Source organism: Doryrhamphus excisus, linkage group LG22, assembly GCF_037039965.1.
Source record: "Doryrhamphus excisus strain RoL-2023G ecotype Guam linkage group LG22, RoL_Dexc_Guam_v1.1, whole genome shotgun sequence".
Taxonomy (NCBI): domain Eukaryota; kingdom Metazoa; phylum Chordata; class Actinopteri; order Syngnathiformes; family Syngnathidae; genus Doryrhamphus; species Doryrhamphus excisus.
In genome coordinates, this window is record NC_136378.1 from 1,461,505 (window position 1) to 1,478,694 (window position 17,190).

The 17,190-nt window shown below is 43.1% G+C and overlaps 1 protein-coding gene across 5 annotated transcripts in view; it reads left to right on the top strand.

Annotated features, from left to right (window-relative positions):
* The window catches only part of dock2 (dedicator of cytokinesis 2), an 82,872-nt gene that overhangs the window by 61,179 nt on the left and 4,503 nt on the right, over nucleotides 1–17,190 (top strand). For 4 of the 5 annotated variants that reach the window (XR_013625280.1, XM_078788261.1, XM_058062957.2 and 1 more), the window contains exons 27-39: nucleotides 5,559–5,657; nucleotides 5,728–5,822; nucleotides 5,895–5,973; nucleotides 6,053–6,153; nucleotides 6,371–6,429; nucleotides 7,599–7,747; nucleotides 7,968–8,053; nucleotides 9,192–9,348; nucleotides 12,594–12,634; nucleotides 14,067–14,157; nucleotides 15,417–15,527; nucleotides 15,729–15,818; nucleotides 16,839–16,943. Coding sequence is in view for 4 of the 5 variants with exons in the window: in XM_078788261.1 (XP_078644387.1) it covers nucleotides 5,559–5,657; nucleotides 5,728–5,822; nucleotides 5,895–5,973; nucleotides 6,053–6,153; nucleotides 6,371–6,429; nucleotides 7,599–7,747; nucleotides 7,968–8,053; nucleotides 9,192–9,348; nucleotides 12,594–12,634; nucleotides 14,067–14,157; nucleotides 15,417–15,527; nucleotides 15,729–15,818; nucleotides 16,839–16,943 (1,263 nt within the window). In the remaining variant the exon portion in view is untranslated. Of the gene's footprint in view, nucleotides 1–5,558; nucleotides 5,658–5,727; nucleotides 5,823–5,894; nucleotides 5,974–6,052; nucleotides 6,154–6,370; nucleotides 6,430–7,598; nucleotides 7,748–7,967; nucleotides 8,054–9,191; nucleotides 9,349–12,593; nucleotides 12,635–14,066; nucleotides 14,158–15,416; nucleotides 15,528–15,728; nucleotides 15,824–16,838; nucleotides 16,944–17,190 lie in introns of those variants that run through there. The other variant, XM_078788263.1, reaches the window with a different exon arrangement.

The following is a 17,190-nucleotide window of genomic DNA, read 5'->3' on the forward strand; positions in this document are numbered from 1 at the left end:
CACATGCACGGGGAGAACATGCAAACTCCACACAGAGATGGCCGAGGGTGGGGAAAGACAAAATAAGAAGCCAAAAAGTTACCACTTCCACACAAACTAGGAGGAGATCTCATTAATTCATTTATTTTCTACGGCTTATCCTCACAAGGGTTGCAGGGGGTGCTGGAGCCTATCCCAGCTGTCTGGGTACACCCTGGACTGGTGGCCAGCCAATCACAGGGCACATATAGACAAACAACCATTCACACTCACATTCATACCTATGGACAATTTGGAGTCGCTAATTAACCTAGCATGTTTTTGGAATGTGGGAGGAAACCGGAGTACCCGGAGAAAACCCACGCATGCACGGGGAGAACATGCAAACTCACCTGATGAAGTATTCCACCAAAAAAAATTTATTTACCGGCTATGATTTCACAAAAAGCTTCTAAAATATCCTCTTAAAGAGCACGGATGCTAGAGAGGAAGCAGAAAGACGAAACTTCCATCCCTCATTTTACTTGGAAGTGTTTGTAGAAGAGTTTGTGGTAACCAAACCAAACATGACACGTGTGAACACACCCTAAAGCACCCCCCCCCCCCAACTTTAATCCCATGGCATGTGCCCATATGTGTGTGTGTGACCCTGGCATGGCTGAGGACCCAGTAAAACATTGGCAGCGTCGACGTTCCTGCAGGCGGGATTAATGCCAGTTCTTGCAACAAACACAAACACGCGTGCACACAAACGAAAGCTCACACTCAGTCGGCCTTCAGTCGCTTTATTTTTATCTCGCTCGTCTCATCTCGGAGTGCACTCCGTCCACTGTCGCCTTTCCCTCCCGCTGTCTCCCGGACCCTTTTAAGCTGCTGTCCTCCTTTTTTATTTGCCCCACTTTACCCTCCTTATGTCGGTGTAGGCTTACCTTCCACACAGGAGGTGAAAATGAGGGAAATAAGGTTGGAATTAGGAATCATGGATCTGTTGACTCTTGTTTTCTGGGAAAACAATATAAAAGACAAAACCTCATGACGCACTCATGCGGATGAGGGGGGTCATTCTCATAAATATCCCAAATACATCCTGGAATTCCAAGCACAGCGTTTTGGCCTCGGCCGCCAACGCCATCTGGACCGACGTTTTCATCACATCAAAAATCCCACCCATCAGATTACGCACAATAAAGCTGTTGCTGGATCATACGTGACGCCACAGTGCAGATTAAAACCAACGCACCCCCCCCCCCTCCCCCCTGAAAGTTTGCTGGGAATGTTGCTGGAGGCCGTTCCTCCAATAAGGATTTGCCTCATTTATTCCTGACTTTTTTCGATGTTGTTGTTGTCTTAATCAGTTCCCAGTTCCACATGTCCAAAAGGAGTAGGAAGAAGCACAGCTTATTAAATCCTACCCCTCCATCTGGTACTTTTACAAACACTAACTGTTACATTTGTTCACTTCCTGCTTTCCATAATACAGTTTAAGGTTTTTTTATTCTTCTATTCATGTTTTTAAATATTTGATAAATTTTCTTGAAATACGACTTTATTGCCATAACAATAGCTCATATTTTAATGGTATTCTATTTTCACTTTATACTTTTAATAATATTTCACTTTCATATCTCACTTTCTCAGTGATAATAAGGAAGATGCAAAGCTAGTGTTGATGTAAATCTCCTGAGCATCACTTGGCGCCATCATGGGCACCGCACCACGTGGCACGAGCCGCCGCCGCCGCCGCCGCCGCCGCCGCCGCCGCCGCCACCGCCGCCGGTCAATCAAATACTCTTAATACGCTGACTTGTGGCGGACGGCTCAAGCTATCAGTCACACAGAGTTAATTTTTTTTTTCATATCATTTATTTTATGACAACTGATTGGTAAGTGAGAAATGACGGCTTGAGGACACGGTGCTCAGTCGTCGGGAACAGATGGCGCCCGCGTGCACACAACAAGTATAATTACACCTACAACAACACACACACACCAAGCGCCTGCATCAGCTCCCAGGTGATGACAAAGTGTGTGTGTTTGTGTGTGTGTGTGTGTGTGTGTGTGTGTGTGAAAGAGGAAGAGCAGGCTCCGACATGAGTTCCCGGTCTTGCGAGGGTATTACCAAGAACTGCTGCAGGCTTCCAGTGACTCTTGATGTTCTATTATTTTTAATGATGAAAAATCACAGGAGTGAGCAGCATAATGACTACTCGGTTGGGGGGGGCGGGTGTCAAACTCCAAACCCGGGGGCAAGATTCGTCCCACCATATTGTTTTATGCAGCCTGCGAAAACCATTTGTTATTTTATTATAATTTTTTTACAATATTTGATTACATATTTATTGTTATTGTTATTTATTTGAATTCATTTGTTCAAATGAATGACAATTAAAATGTGATGAGCAATAGAATTCATCATTAACTGAACTATTATCCACGTCAGTACCTGTAAAACACCAAAGAGTGTTTACATTATACCGTGATGAACTTATTTACATTATGTATGAACATTAATTAAAAAATAAAATACATAAATTTAATAAATAAATTAAATAAAATAAAAAAAACAAACAAAAAAAACTTAAACTGTATTATGGAAAGCAGGAAGTGAACAAATGTTAAATGTACCAGTTACTGATTGTAAAAGATGCATGCATAAATTGTAATCTGATGCGTGTTCAAATGAAATAAAACCATTACCATCTACTTTTACTTCAAAGTTTACTATGTTAAACTGTTGCTTAAAACATAAGCAGTACAGGATATAATTACGTAATAATATAGTAAGAACTCTGGAACGGATTTATTGACTCTATATTACAGTTGTTTTTTTAGCATAATTAGAACCCTGTAGACATGAAATAACACCCCTATAGTCACCTTTACACTCTTGTAATTATTTGTTTACACCACATTGCAACATTTAAGCTGCAGGCACACTGTACTTCATTTCTTGTGGGGAAATACTATTTGGTTGTAATTCATGAGGCTAACAAATTAATGAAATTAATGGGGCTAAATGCGATAAAAGTATTTGTTTTTACAAGATACAGATTAGATACAACCAATTTTACGTAGCTGTCCTGAAATAGGCAAGGTCACTGAAACGGTTGTAGCTGTGAAAATAAATCGTAGCCAACGCTACGACTGCATCTGTCGGGTCGGGTCGGGTCAGCGTTTGCCCTCCATCTTTTATTTAAGTGTTCAAATACCAGCCCCCAGTTCTTGGGTGTACTTTCCCAATTAAAAACCTAATGGCTGGGATTAATCATTTTTAATTGCATCAGTCCTAAGTAACCGTTTCCCTCCCCCGCTGCGTCATCCCGAGCTTGTTGACGACATAAATGGACCGCGCCACTTTTAAGAGAATGGTATATTCTTCCTTGATTCGGTCACAAGGGCTTGGGTAAAAGAAGCGGAAACACGTGAATGTCATGCTTTGGCAGGTTCATTATCTGGTGATGGCGGAGGATAATGGCCGCCGATGTATTATGTACAAGGAGAGACGTGGAGGGAAATTAAAGGAGCGAGAAGGAGGAGGATGAGGAGGAGGTAGTAGGGGACAAATCCCAGGACTCGCCAGTTCCCCAGCATCTGTGTCCTGTTTTGTCGCTAATCTGCTCGCTGTTGCATAAGACCACACACACACACACACACACACACACACACACACACACACACACACACACATAGGAGATAATATATTCCGAGATGAGCATGAAAGGCAGCAATGTAAACATGCCTTCATGTGCACACGTGTGTTTCCGTGTTGAGATTGAGAACACACATCGACCCTTTCTGCAGACGTACGCCAAAACGAGGTCATGTGACTTGCTGTGTTTTACCTTTTAGCAAAGATATCAAACGACTTTGTGTTTTGTGAATTTTCAACCTCATAAACGTTGCATCACCTGCATACACTCGGAGCTTTCATTCCGATTCATCCAGCTTTCCTTTTTTTTCCGAAGAAGTAGCAGGGAGTCGGAAAACGCCAAGGTCACTTGTGCTTTTCCTGCACTTGGCGCTAACACGTTGACTAAACGTGTGGCGTGTAGCGTATCGTTACTTTTCGGCGATGTTTTGTGTTTGTTTTGTTTTCTTCTTCCGTCTTTTTGTCCTTTCCAAGGTCTTCCGCCGTGCTGGCTGAGGTTGTGGAAAAGTTTTACAAAGAATGAATTACTCTTATGTCTTTTAATCCCTCTCAGGAAGTTATCCGTCTTATTGTAACTGCTTTTCGAACTCCTCTGTTTATAATACAATTACGTACTTCCCTATTTGGGATCTTAATACATTTTATTCAAGGTTGTCGAGTATTAAACAGGCTGTGCAATTTACACATTATGCTTAATTTAAGGAACCTTGCCGGATTAAAATATTCCCGAGTATAAGAACAGGCACTGCAGTAACTTGTGGTATTCCGTACTGACCTCAATACAGTAGTACCTCATTTTTGATTTTGAATTTGTTCCAAAGGTCCATTCATTCATTCATTCATTCATTTTCTACCACTTATCCTCACGAGGGTCGCTGGGGCTGCTGGAGCCTATCCCAGCTGACTTCGGGCAAGAGGCGGGGTATACCCTGGACTGGTGGCCAGCCAATCACAGGGCACATATAGACAAACAACCATTCACACTCACATTCATACCTATGGACAATTTGGAGCCGCTAATTAACCTAGCATGTTTTTGGAATGTGGGAGGAAACCGGAGTACCCGGAGGAAACCCACGCATGCACGGGGAGAACATGCAAACTCCACACAGAGATGGCCGAGGGTGGGGAACGACAAAATAACAAGCCAAAAAGTTACCACTTCCACACAAAATAGGAGGAGACCTTATTCATTCATTCATTTTCTATTGCTTATCCTTATGAGGGTCGCGGGGGCTGCTGGAGCCTATCCCAGCTGTCTTTGGGCGGGAGGTGGGGTCCATCCTGGACTGCTGGCCAGCCAATCACAGGGCACATATAGACAAACAACCATTCACACTCACATTCATACCTATGGACGATTTGGAGTCGCCAATTAACCTAGCATGTTTTTGGAATTAAACCCTGGTCTCCTAGCTGTGAGGTCTGCGCTCCAAAGGGACCAATGATTAGATTTTTGATCGTGATTCTCACCTTTATTAAATAGCTAGCAACTGTTTTGGCCCCATGGCAGGTTATGTAACAGTTCATGGTCCCACACTTTGGAGGCTCCACTCACAGTTTTGTACGTCACGTATTGTCGAAAAACCGAGCCAGTGTACAAAAGTGATGAATCGGTGGGACGGATGATGTCAGAAAATGGAGAGAATCGAACTTCCTTCCGCCACATGGCACTACGGCGCTATTAGCGCTGCTGTAGAAAAGGTCGTTAAAACAGGAGAACAAGCACCGTATCCTCGTGTCAGCGTTCCGTAATGCTTTTCCTGGAAGCTGCGTCATGTGATGCCTGATGTTTGAATGTGATCAATCCCCGTCTCGATGCCACAAATGACTGGAGCTTTTTTTTGGAGGGGGTGTTTGATGTGTAGCGGAGCTGTGCACAAAGCTGATAGAACCCCGCACCTCTTTGTCTGTGTCTCCCACGTAACAGTCCCGGGTGGTGGCCTGCATGACAGCCATCCTCAGTCAAATGGATGGGCGCCATTATTCCGCGTACATAGAAACCTTCACCAGAAGCTCGGATCTGGTGGTAAGTGTCCACGCATGGACGGGAATGTCCAAACACGGAGAGGTCTTGACTTTGATTTGTGTGATTGCAGGACTTTTTAATGGAGTCTTTCCTGCTTTTTAAAGACCTGATCGGGAAGCATGTGTACCACTCTGATTGGATGGCCATGATCATGGTGCAGAACAGGTATCCCGTTCAAATGATTGACACGCCATTTGTTTCAGTCTTCATCCAATGCTTCTGTTCCTTCTGCTTTAGGGTGTTCCTCAGAGCCATCAACACCTACGCTGACACCATGAACCAAAAGTTCCTCAGTCACGATGACTTTGAAGTACAGGTGAGTACAAATTTTTTTTTTTTACTCGGGTTTTGTGTTTTTATACGTGCATCACAGCATCGTCTTCCTCCATATCTAGCTGTGGAATAACTACTTCCACTTGGCGGTGGCATTCATTACCCAGGAGTCGCTGCAGCTGCAACATTTCTCGCCAACAAAGAGGAACAAGATCCTGGCTAAGTGAGAGAAACGCACCCTGCTCCCTTAGCTGGAATGAAACACGTCTATTTTCAGATCCGCATCGCCCATTAGGTTCCTGCGTGTGAATAGATAATTCAGTCAATTCATGTTCGGGCAGATAAATGCAGCACTACCTTTCCCTGTGGGTCCTTGTCACAATATCAAGGTGGGGATGGCTTTTATGATGGCCGCCTGACATATTGATTATTTGTTTCAGATATGGAGATATGAGGAGACTCATTGGCTTTGCTATACGTGATATTTGGTTCAAACTGGGTAAGGACGTTTTATACATCATATAATTGCTGAGCGGCTGCACGGTGGACGAGTGGTTAGCGCAAAGGCCTCACAGCTCGGAGACCCAAGTTCAATCCCATCTCTGTGTGGAGTTTGCATGTTTCCTCCCACATTCCAAAAACATGCTAGGTTAATTAGCGACTCCAAATTGTCCATAGGTATGAATGTGAGTGTGAATGGTTGTTTGTCTATATGTGCCCTGTGATTGGCTGGCCTCCAGTCCAGGGTGTACCCCGCCTCTCGACCTGAAGACAGATGGGATAGGCTCCAGCACCCCCCCACAACCCCTACGGTAGAAAATGAATGAGTTCTCCTCCTATTGTGTGTGGAAGTGGTAACTCTTTGGCTTCTTATTTTATATTTTCCCACTCTCTGTCATCTCTGTGTGGAGTTTCCATGTTCTCCCCGTGTTCTCCGGGTACTCCGGTTTCCTCCCACATTCCAAAAACATGCTAGGTTCATTAGCGACTCCAAATTGTCCATAGGTATGAATGTGAGTGTGAATGGTTGTTTGTCTATATGTGCCCTGTGATTGGCTGGCCACCAGTCCAGGGTGTACCTCGCCTCTCGCCTGAAGACAGCTGGGATAGGCTCCAGCACCCCCCCCACAACCCCTACGGTAGAAAATGAATGAGTTCTCCTCCTATTGTGTGTGGAAGTGGTAACTCTTTGGCTTCTTATTTTATATTTTCCCACTCTCTGTCATCTCTGTGTGGAGTTTCCATGTTCTCCCCGTGTTCTCCGGGTACTCCGGTTTCCTCCCACATTCCAAAAACATGCTAGGTTCATTAGCGACTCCAAATTGTCCATAGGTATGAATGTGAGTGTGAATGGTTGTTTGTCTATATGTGCCCTGTGATTGGCTGGCCACCAGTCCAGGGTGTACCCAGACAGCTGGGATAGGCTCCAGCACCCCCCATGTGACGATAAGCGGTAGAATGAATGAATGGCATGTAGGCCACACGGTCAGGAGATCGGGAAGTCCTGGATCGGAACCTCGGCATTAACTTGACTTAATTGCCATAAAGCCAGTATGGACTTGGACCGAGTCCAGCACGTTGCAGTACTAGACTGCAGAGGCGGTTCACACAGACATCCAGCTGGGCTGGGAATTGACTTCACCTGCCCTCTTCTGACTCTTTCTCCAGGCAACCACAAGATCTGTTTCATCCCGGGAATGGTGGGGCCCATCCTGGAGATGACTTTGATCCCAGAGGAGGAGCTGAGGAGGGCCACCATCCCCATTTTCTTTGACATGATCACCTGTGAACATGCACACTCGGGCCATTTCCACAAGGTACATGCACACGCGTGTGCGCTTCTGCAGGAACGTCTGGCGGACGCACGTGCTCTGCTGTACAATTGATTTCCTTTGAGACGGCGCATAAAAGTTAAACAGACACCTTCACTAGACTTGCATAATTGATTCCCTGATCTAAACCTCCTCTTGTGGGCTTTTTCATCCGCCTTTGGTCTTTCACGCTCTGCTTTACTTATTCACGCCTCGTCTTCCGCAGTTCGAGAACGAGATCATTCTCAAGTTGGACCACGAGGTGGAGGGTGGAGGCGGAGACGAGCGATACATGCAGCTACTGGAAACCATGTAAGGCTATTATAATGTTTTTATAATAATATAATCATTATAATATTATTTTCAATCACAGTCGCAGTATAAAACGCACTACTGTGTACACTGTACCTCATAGTGAATATGTAGCCGCTATATGTAGAGTATATACAGTAGGTCACATTTCTATTATTGTATACAGTCGTCCCTCTACAGTACATCACGTTTCGAATATCGCTCCCTCACTTTATCACTGTTTTTCAAACAATAAATGCTCGCTGTTTGGTGGTAGAATACTGCCTGTTACAAGTTAAAAATATATACATATAATAATATATATACTATAATACATAATATTATAAATGGGCGGCACGGTGGACCTCACAGCTAGGAGACCAGGGTTCAATTCCACCCTCGGCCATCTCTGTGTGGATGGTTTTCTCCGGGTACTCCAGTTTCCTCCCACATTCCAAAAACATGCTAGGTTAATTAGCCACTCCAAATTGTCCATAGGTATGAATGTGAGTGTGAATGGTTGTTTGTCTATATGTGCCCTGTGATTGGCTGGCCACCAGTCCAGGGTGTACCTCGCCTCTTGCTCGAAGACAGCTGGGATAGGCTCCAGCACCCCTGCGACCCTCGTGAGGATAAGTGGTAGAAAATGAATAAATGAATATATACAAAGCAGAAAAAACGTTCGACTTGTGAATGTAATATTCTGCATTGGCCACAAGATGTCGCCAGAATATAAGACCTGATCAGCATTGTACGTTAAAATCATCTCACACAATACTACTAATATAATATTCATGTTAATGATAACATGATTTTTTTTCTCTGCTTTCATCTACTGTATTGTATAGTACGAATGTAAAGATGATTATAGGGGTGTTATTTAATGTCTCCAGGGCTCTAATAATGTTAAGACCGTAAGCAGGTTTTTCAGCGGCAGGTCTGGAACCAATTATCTGCAATAAGCAGCGGCCGACTATCTTCTCAAGAGAATTAAAGACCTTTGGCTGTTAGTTGCACTTCAGCTACCTTGAAGTCCAGTAATTAGGGTACATTAGCATACGCAGTATTCCACATCGACTGACTCCCGGTATCCGTTGTGGTGGTTTCACGTTAAACAACAAAACCTAACAATTTCAACACGTGGCTACTTGCCTTCCAGTCTGCTGGACTGTGCTGCGGAGAAGCCCGGTTTGAAGCCCCAGGTGCAGCACTTTGTTTCCTTGGTGAAGGGACTGCTCATCCGTCTCCTTGACTACCGCACCGTGATGAGGGATGACAGTCGCAACAACCGCATGAGCTGCACCGTCAATCTTTTGGTGAGTCCCATTGACTTCCAAGGCTCTGGTCTTGACAAGTCCATATGAGGTCAAAGACCCATTGTGATATTTTTCAACAAATGTGTCTCGGAGGTGATTTTCACGTGGAGGATGCCGTTTTGTGGCTAATGAGCTGTTTTACCGCCTGGCTACGGCAGCCTGTTTTCAATAGACGCATGCATCGCATAGCACAGAGTAACATGAAGGACCCAAACTTAGCACCACTAGCATAACTATGTGAGCTACGCTGCTCCCATGTGGCATGGTTTATTTTAAGACGTGTAGTGAAGCCTGTTTATTTGCTATGGGAGACACTAAACCAAATTATTTTTTTTCTGATTAAAATGAACAAAGCATTATTAGAGCCCTGTAGACATGACAAAACACGACTATAGTCACATTTATACTTTTTTTATTTACAACATATTGCGCAACTGCACGGTCTTGAGACACATGCTAACTCGCAAACTAGAGAGCTAGCGACCTAAACGGTAGCCTTCAAGTTATTTCCTTTAAACTTAAATAGCCAAAAACTTACCACTTCCACACGGATAGGGAGGATAACTATTAACAGTTATTTAACCTTTAACATGAACATTAATCAAACGTACTAATTTTTTCTGGGTACATGATACCATACAGCATCCATATCAAACTAACATTAAACTTTCATATCAAGGCGGGGGCCTCAAACTAGTGTCCTGTGAGCCACATTTGGCCCGCGGGCTGCGTTTTTGAGACCCCTGCACTAAACGGCGCTTATGACTTATAAGGACTCAAACATTTCCAGACTATGACGACCTGTGTCGGCGTGACTTGACTCGGGCTTGGATGTTTTTATTTGAGACTTGACTCGAGATTCAAGACTTGAGACTTGCCGAAGACCGACTTGCTAATATGATGCACAGACCGTACTTTCCTTCATAGTAGCAAATGAAAATAAAAATGACATATTTCTGGTATTGCCAAATGCTTTATTGATGCTGAGACTGTTTACACCCACAGCGATACATAATTGAATCAGGATTAATTAATTACTGAGCCTTTTTCGCTAATCTATTTGCTTCCTTGCCCAGCTCTGTATTCCCATGTCTTCTGCACGCTGACTGATTTAAAATTTCATGCCTCTGTTCCACACCCTTTGTCTTATGTCACGCCATCTCCTGCAGGGTGGTCTTGCTTCAAGACCACAACATAAACACCTCCACGGCGTATCATCTGTTTTTCCCTGCATTTGTAGGATCACTTCAAAGATCAATGTAGCATTGTTGACTCTTTGTAGGAATCAACGCTGTTTGCTCAAACTACTGGTATGTAGCAGCAGCCTGGCAGCGATTCCCTTTTTTCCATTTGTCCATTTCCTTCTCAGGAACGCGTGCACTCTCATCCGGCCGCCTCAGGCTGACAAAATTTCCAAAACACACACAACGCCATTCCTCTGCTGCATGCAGATGAAGTTGCCACACACAACTAAAAAAGCATCCCCGCGCCCCGAGGACTTGCCCGCAGTCGTCACTATGCATAGCGGGGTGGTCGGGTGTCGGTACCCGCTGCCAACTTGACTCACATGTGACCTCCGTGTAGATAGGCAGTCTCCAGCAGGAAGTCGGTGCGCTGATACTAAGGTGCGGCATGATGGCTCTGACCTTTGTGAGGAGGAGAAGATAGTGGAAAAACTCACAGTGGGAGGGGCGTCTTTTCTTCCCTCTCTACCTGCATGTGTTTGCCCTCAGCGGTTATTAGGTACGCTTGCAGAATGTAAAAAGATCCAGTACAATATAAAATGCTCAGTAGCATGAGGGATGTGGTAATGGTAATGGTAATGGTAATGGTAATGGTAATGGTAATGGTAATGGTTTAATTTCATTTGAACATGCATCAGATTACAATTGAATGCATCCCATAATCAGTTCCCAGTTCCACATGTCCAAAAGGAGTAGGAAGAAGCAAAGCTTATTAAATCTTACCCCTCCATCTGGTACTTTTACAATCAGTAACAGTTACATTTGTTCACTTCCTGCTTTCCTAATATAGTTTTAGTTTAATTTTATTTTTGTTCTATATTTATTTATTTTTTTTTTGTCATGTACCAAAGTACGAGGTGATATAACCATACGATGACATAATGGGTACCATAGTAACCGTCAATATAATCAGTAACTGTTACATTTGTTCACTTCCTGCTTTCCTAATATAGTTTAAGTTTTTTTAATATTATTTTTTTGTTATATATTTTTGTTTTTATTTTATTTTTGTCACGTACCAAAGTACGAGGTGATATGACCATACAATGACATAATGGGTACTATAGTAACCGTCAATATAATCAGTAACTGTTACATTTGTTCACTTCCTGCTTTCCTAATATAGTTTAAGTTTTTTTATTATTTTTTTTTGTTCAATATTTTTGTTTGTTTTTTTCTTTTATTTTATTTATTTTTTGACACGTACCGAAGTAGGAGGTGATATGAGCATCCAATGCCATAATGGGTACCATAGCCTTACCATAGGGTCTTACTCAATCCATTCCATGTCCACAACATCTCAAGATGAGACAAAATTGTCATCTCTTTGTCCAAATTTGATCAGATGGTGGCGTTTTCTCACATATGGAATGCAAAAAGGTCAGCAAACAAGTGAGTATAAGTGGCATAGAAAATAAATAGATGGATAAATTGTTGTAGATCAAGGGCTTTCAAAAAAAAAGTGCGAGACAGGCCTCCCCGAGGAGGCGCCAGAAGACTTGAGCAGCAGTTGAGAGAAAGTAGAGAAAAACATCTTTTCAAACCTGCTCGGCTAACGTCACTTATGTTTAAAGGCGGAATGAAGTGATGTTTCGCTCCGACTGTGAGAGAATAAACAGCCGTCAGAAAACTTGATGCTCTCTCAAAAGCGCGAGTGCAAAACAAGTCCTTATTTTCCATATCAATAGTCAATAAAATGTAAACACCATCATGAAAATGGAGTCTGTTATCCTTTATTATTCCTAGCACAACTTCAAGACAAGTTTATAAATTCAACGGAACTAAAAGGCAGCATTGGCGATGTTGTCGTATCAGACGGTTCCCTGAAGCCGCACCTCTCATTGAACATGCATAACAGAACATGATATGCTTAGACAGCAAATAATCATGCAGGCACGCCATATGAACAAGAACATGGGATCGCAGGTCCCGCCTCCGTGCTAGAATCCCCTCTACACTTGATGCTCATTGTCACTGACTTTTATTGTGTTGCGTTTGCAGAATTTCTACAAGGACATCAACCGTGAAGCAATGTACATCAGGTATTTATTTACATACCGCATCGGACTTTTAAGAAGTGTGTGCATGAGCTTGTGTGTGGATTTAATGTGTGTGAGGCTCCATAATCTCACAAGGGATTATACGTGTCCTGCTGAATTAATGACACAATCCACTGGATCAGCACTTGGCGTGGCTGGCTGAGGCGGGTGCGGCGACAAGGAAGAACCTGATGGGTGGGAAGTGGAAGAGTGGATGATGGCAGAAGAGGGGATTAGTTGTCATTGTGCATTTCTGCTGATAGTTTATACCGTAGACACAATTAGCCGCGCGTATTTGGGCGGCGGGGGATCGGAATGTTCCATCTAGTCAAAGGACGGTATTAGGATGCATTTCTTTTGGAATATAATCTACTCTCACAGGTTACTTTCATTGATTGGAACATGCGGTAGATTAGGGGTCTCAAACATGCGGCCCGCGGGCCAAATGTGGCCCGCAGGATGCTAGTTTGAGGCCCCCCCCCGCCTTGATATGAAAGTTTAATGTTTGATATGGATGCTGTATGGTATCATGTACCCAGAAAAAATTATTACGTTTGATTAATGTTCATGTTAAATAACAGTTAATAGTTATCCTCCCTATCCGTGTGGAAGTGGTAAGTTTTTGGCTATTTAAGTTTAAAGGAAATAACTTGAAGGCTACCGTTTAAAAAAAATAATTTGTCTACCCACCAACTATATGTGGTTTCTTAAGTTTTTATTATTTGCCGTTTTGAACATGAACATTAATCAAATATTTATAATTGATTTATAAATAGTAATAATTTTTTCTGGGTACATGATACCATACAGCATCCATATCAAACTTGCGCGGGCCGCACTAACATTAAACTTTCATATCAAGGCGGGGGCCTCAAACTAGTGTCCTGCGGGCCACAACTGGCCCGCGGGCCGCATGTTTGAGACCCCTGCACTAGATGTACATGTGTAGCTATAATGAAGCGTCCATCGCAGCCATTGTGCCATCACGCCCCGAGTCATGTGACTCCAGTCCACACCTTTGATTTATACTTTATACTCTATAACAAATTCAACGTATTTTCAAGACAAAAAAATAAATATATAAAAGAATAAAAGACAAAGGCAAGTTTAATAAGTGAGATATGGTGGAAGAAAGCAGCCTTTTAATATATATTTTTTTTAACGGGTGGCCCCGAGGTCATCCATACAGCGGGAGGAATTTCATTTAAACGCTGCCAGAAGCCATTGTTTGTCATCGGTGGCTCTGCCAGGAAGTCCGGCCTGAGGCCTTTGGTGAGGGAGTGCAGATGGAAATAACAGAAGAAGTGAAGTGCAGTGAAGGCATCGGCTTGTGCAACACTGTCACCTAGTGGAATGATGCATGATGCACGTGTTGACTTGTGTAAATACAGCTTACTTTGTGTGTGTGTGTGTGTGTGTGTGTGTGTGTATTCAGGTACCTTTACAAGTTGCGAGACCTTCACCTGGAGGGTGAAAACTACACGGAGGCGGCGTACACCCTCCTGCTGCATTCACGCCTGCTCAAGGTATCGGACACAAAGTAGAATAGAGCCAGTGACATTTATAGCGGGTCTTGCTCTATAATCACCTGTCGGCCCCCCCTGCCTGGGGGGGGGGGGCGTTTTATAGGAGAAGATAAACGCTCGCTACATCGCCGGACGCGGCCTCTGAAAGATAAAACCTTTACGGCGGACTCGACATTGCCCACTCAGGCTGCGTGGACTACGGTGATTGATGCCGTACACGTGTTTAAAAGTCAGTTTATTCCTAAAGGAGAGATCTGGTTTGGCTTTTTGACATTAGCGCACCCCCAGCACACCTGCGCACCCACCGAGGATTAGTGGCGTAGAAGATGGGTGGACGGACTTTACCACACAGCATATAAAGAACACATGCACAATAATGCAGACAATTAAAAGTACATAAGTTTGCTGACTCTCGCCCCTGTAAACGCAGTTTTTAGTACAATCTCGTCGCAGCACATGTAGTAAATCAAATCAAATCAACTTTATTTGTAGAGACATGCAACACAAAGTGCTTTACAGAATTAAAAACAATTATCACAATTTAAAGGAAAAACAATTCTCAAACTCGTCAAACTTTTTTTTAATTTTATTATTATTATTTTTTTAAAGGAAAAACAATTACTAAGAAAGCCCCTCCCACCCAGTCTCCATACTAGACACACACCCACACACCCACACACACACACACACACAGTAGGGAGGCATGGCACTGAGGATCAAGGAAACGCCACCTTTGGATTAAAAAGAAGTGGACATAAAATTGAGCCTTGCGGAACCCCACATTCAATTTCATGGTACAATAGTACAATACAGTACATACAGTACATACATAACACCTGGGCAGACGTCGAAACATGAAAAAGTAGTGGACATAAAATTGAGCCTTGGGGAACCCCACATTCAATTTCATGGTTCAATAGTACAATACAGTACATACAGTACATACATAACACCCGGGCAGATGTCGAAACATTACCATCATTGGCCTAACGTATATTATATTATATTATATTATATTATATTATATTATATTATATTATATTATATTATATTATATATATTAATTATCATTATATTCTGTCTCAATTGCTGGTTCAGCGGTTCATATCCAGTTGCTGACTTTGATTCGGCAATTCATCGGACTTAGCGATCACCCTGTGTCGGCCGGATAGAAAACGTCCGGATTCACGGATGAAACATTCCTTTTCATCAAACGCGGCGTCCTTCCCGCTCTGCTGTGTGTGTCTTTTCCCCTCCAGTGGTCAGATGACATGTGTAGCCCCCACTTTGAGTTCCACGGCTCTCAAACGCAGCGGCAGCTGAAAGAAACGCTCTCCGACACCATCATCAACTACTTTGACCTGGGCAAGGTCGGTGTGGTCACGTAGTCATCGTATTACACACGGCATTGAACGCTAAGTCACTTTTTCTTTCATGTGATGACGACACATGCTAATGTCTGTGCTAATGTTGTTTCACACATTCCCGTCACTCATTCCAAAGATTTTTGTTTCTTAACAGATGGCGTAACGAAGGACGCTGACGTTCTTCTCCTGTGTTTGTGTGTTTAGATGTGGGAAGAGGCCATCACTCTCTGCAAGGAACTTGCTGATCAGTACGAGAACGAGATCTTTGACTACGAGCTGCTCAGCAAGAGACTGGTAACGTTGTGACGAGTGCAGCAAATGTCACGTCAACAAATGGCCCTGGCGGTTTGTTTATAACTGAAATTCGTGTCAATGTGGTCCGCAAAACACGAGATGCTCCGGTGGTAAGGAAACGCCTTCTTACCAAAAGGCACATTTGCCCCCCCCCCACGTCCCCCCGGAGCACTTTTGAAATGTAAATTTACTCACTCGAATGCTTGTCATTTTCACTTCCCCTCGCCGCTCCTCACCTTGCCCTCCCGACTACAATGAAAGATATCATTTTACAAATGTAAATTTGTATAAAATTATTTTAAATATAAAATAAGTTATAATAAATATTTACAAAAAAATTTGAAATATTTAGAACATAAAAAAAATAATTTTACACAATTAAAGCCAAAATATAAAAATGAATTTTTAATGAGAAAAAAAGCTGCAAATAAAAATGAGTCATATTAGCCTAATGATGACATATTACTACTTGGTAATGTTGGGGAAAAATAAATAAGAATTAAAAACATTTTTTTTTAGCATGTTAGCATTTCAGCAAAATGGCAGCCAGTTGATGTCCACTTCAGGGTCTGACTGACCATTACTTTCCACCCTCAGGTACGCACGACATTGCTAACAACTGATTTAGTGTAATTAATGAATTGCAATTAAGGCATCAATTTGACACGCCTACTTAGAATATTAGCATAAGTGTTCAGTGCTAATGGTTAGCCACAGCGCTTCTGCTTCCATTTCATCCCCTTCTTCCCCTGACTGGTCGGACTCCACTTTGTGCAACATTGGGAAAAATCCCTCATTCCAACTCCCGCAGTTGCTCTCTCAGCTAATGTGGAATTTATGTGCTGGTAGAAATGACCTTGAATGGTGTGCACTTTATTTTTGAAGCATCCATCACCGTGGACGTCCTCACCTCGCATTGTGCTGAGAGCAGCTGTGTGAGCAGATAAAATGTAAAAATGCCTAAACTGCACATGAAACGCATCCAGCTCCCCCCCCCTCTCTCTCTCGCTCTTGCCGCAGGAGAAACAAGCCAGGTTCTACGAGAACATTATGAAAATCCTGAGGCCCAAGCCGGACTACTTTGCAGTTGGCTACTATGGACTCGGCTACCCGCCGTTCCTCAGGGTCTGTGTTCATGTTGGGGGGGAACATTTGCTTGTACAGAAAGAAAAATCTGATTGTTAAGCAGCAGGTGCTGGTCTGCCCAGAATGGTAATGGTAATGGTAATGGTAATGGTAATGGTTTTATTTCATTTGAACATGCATCAGATTACAATTGAGTGCATCCCATAATCAGTTCCCAGTTCCAAAAGGAGTAGGAAGAAGCAAAGCTTATTAAATCCTACCCCTCCATCTGGTACTTTTACAATCA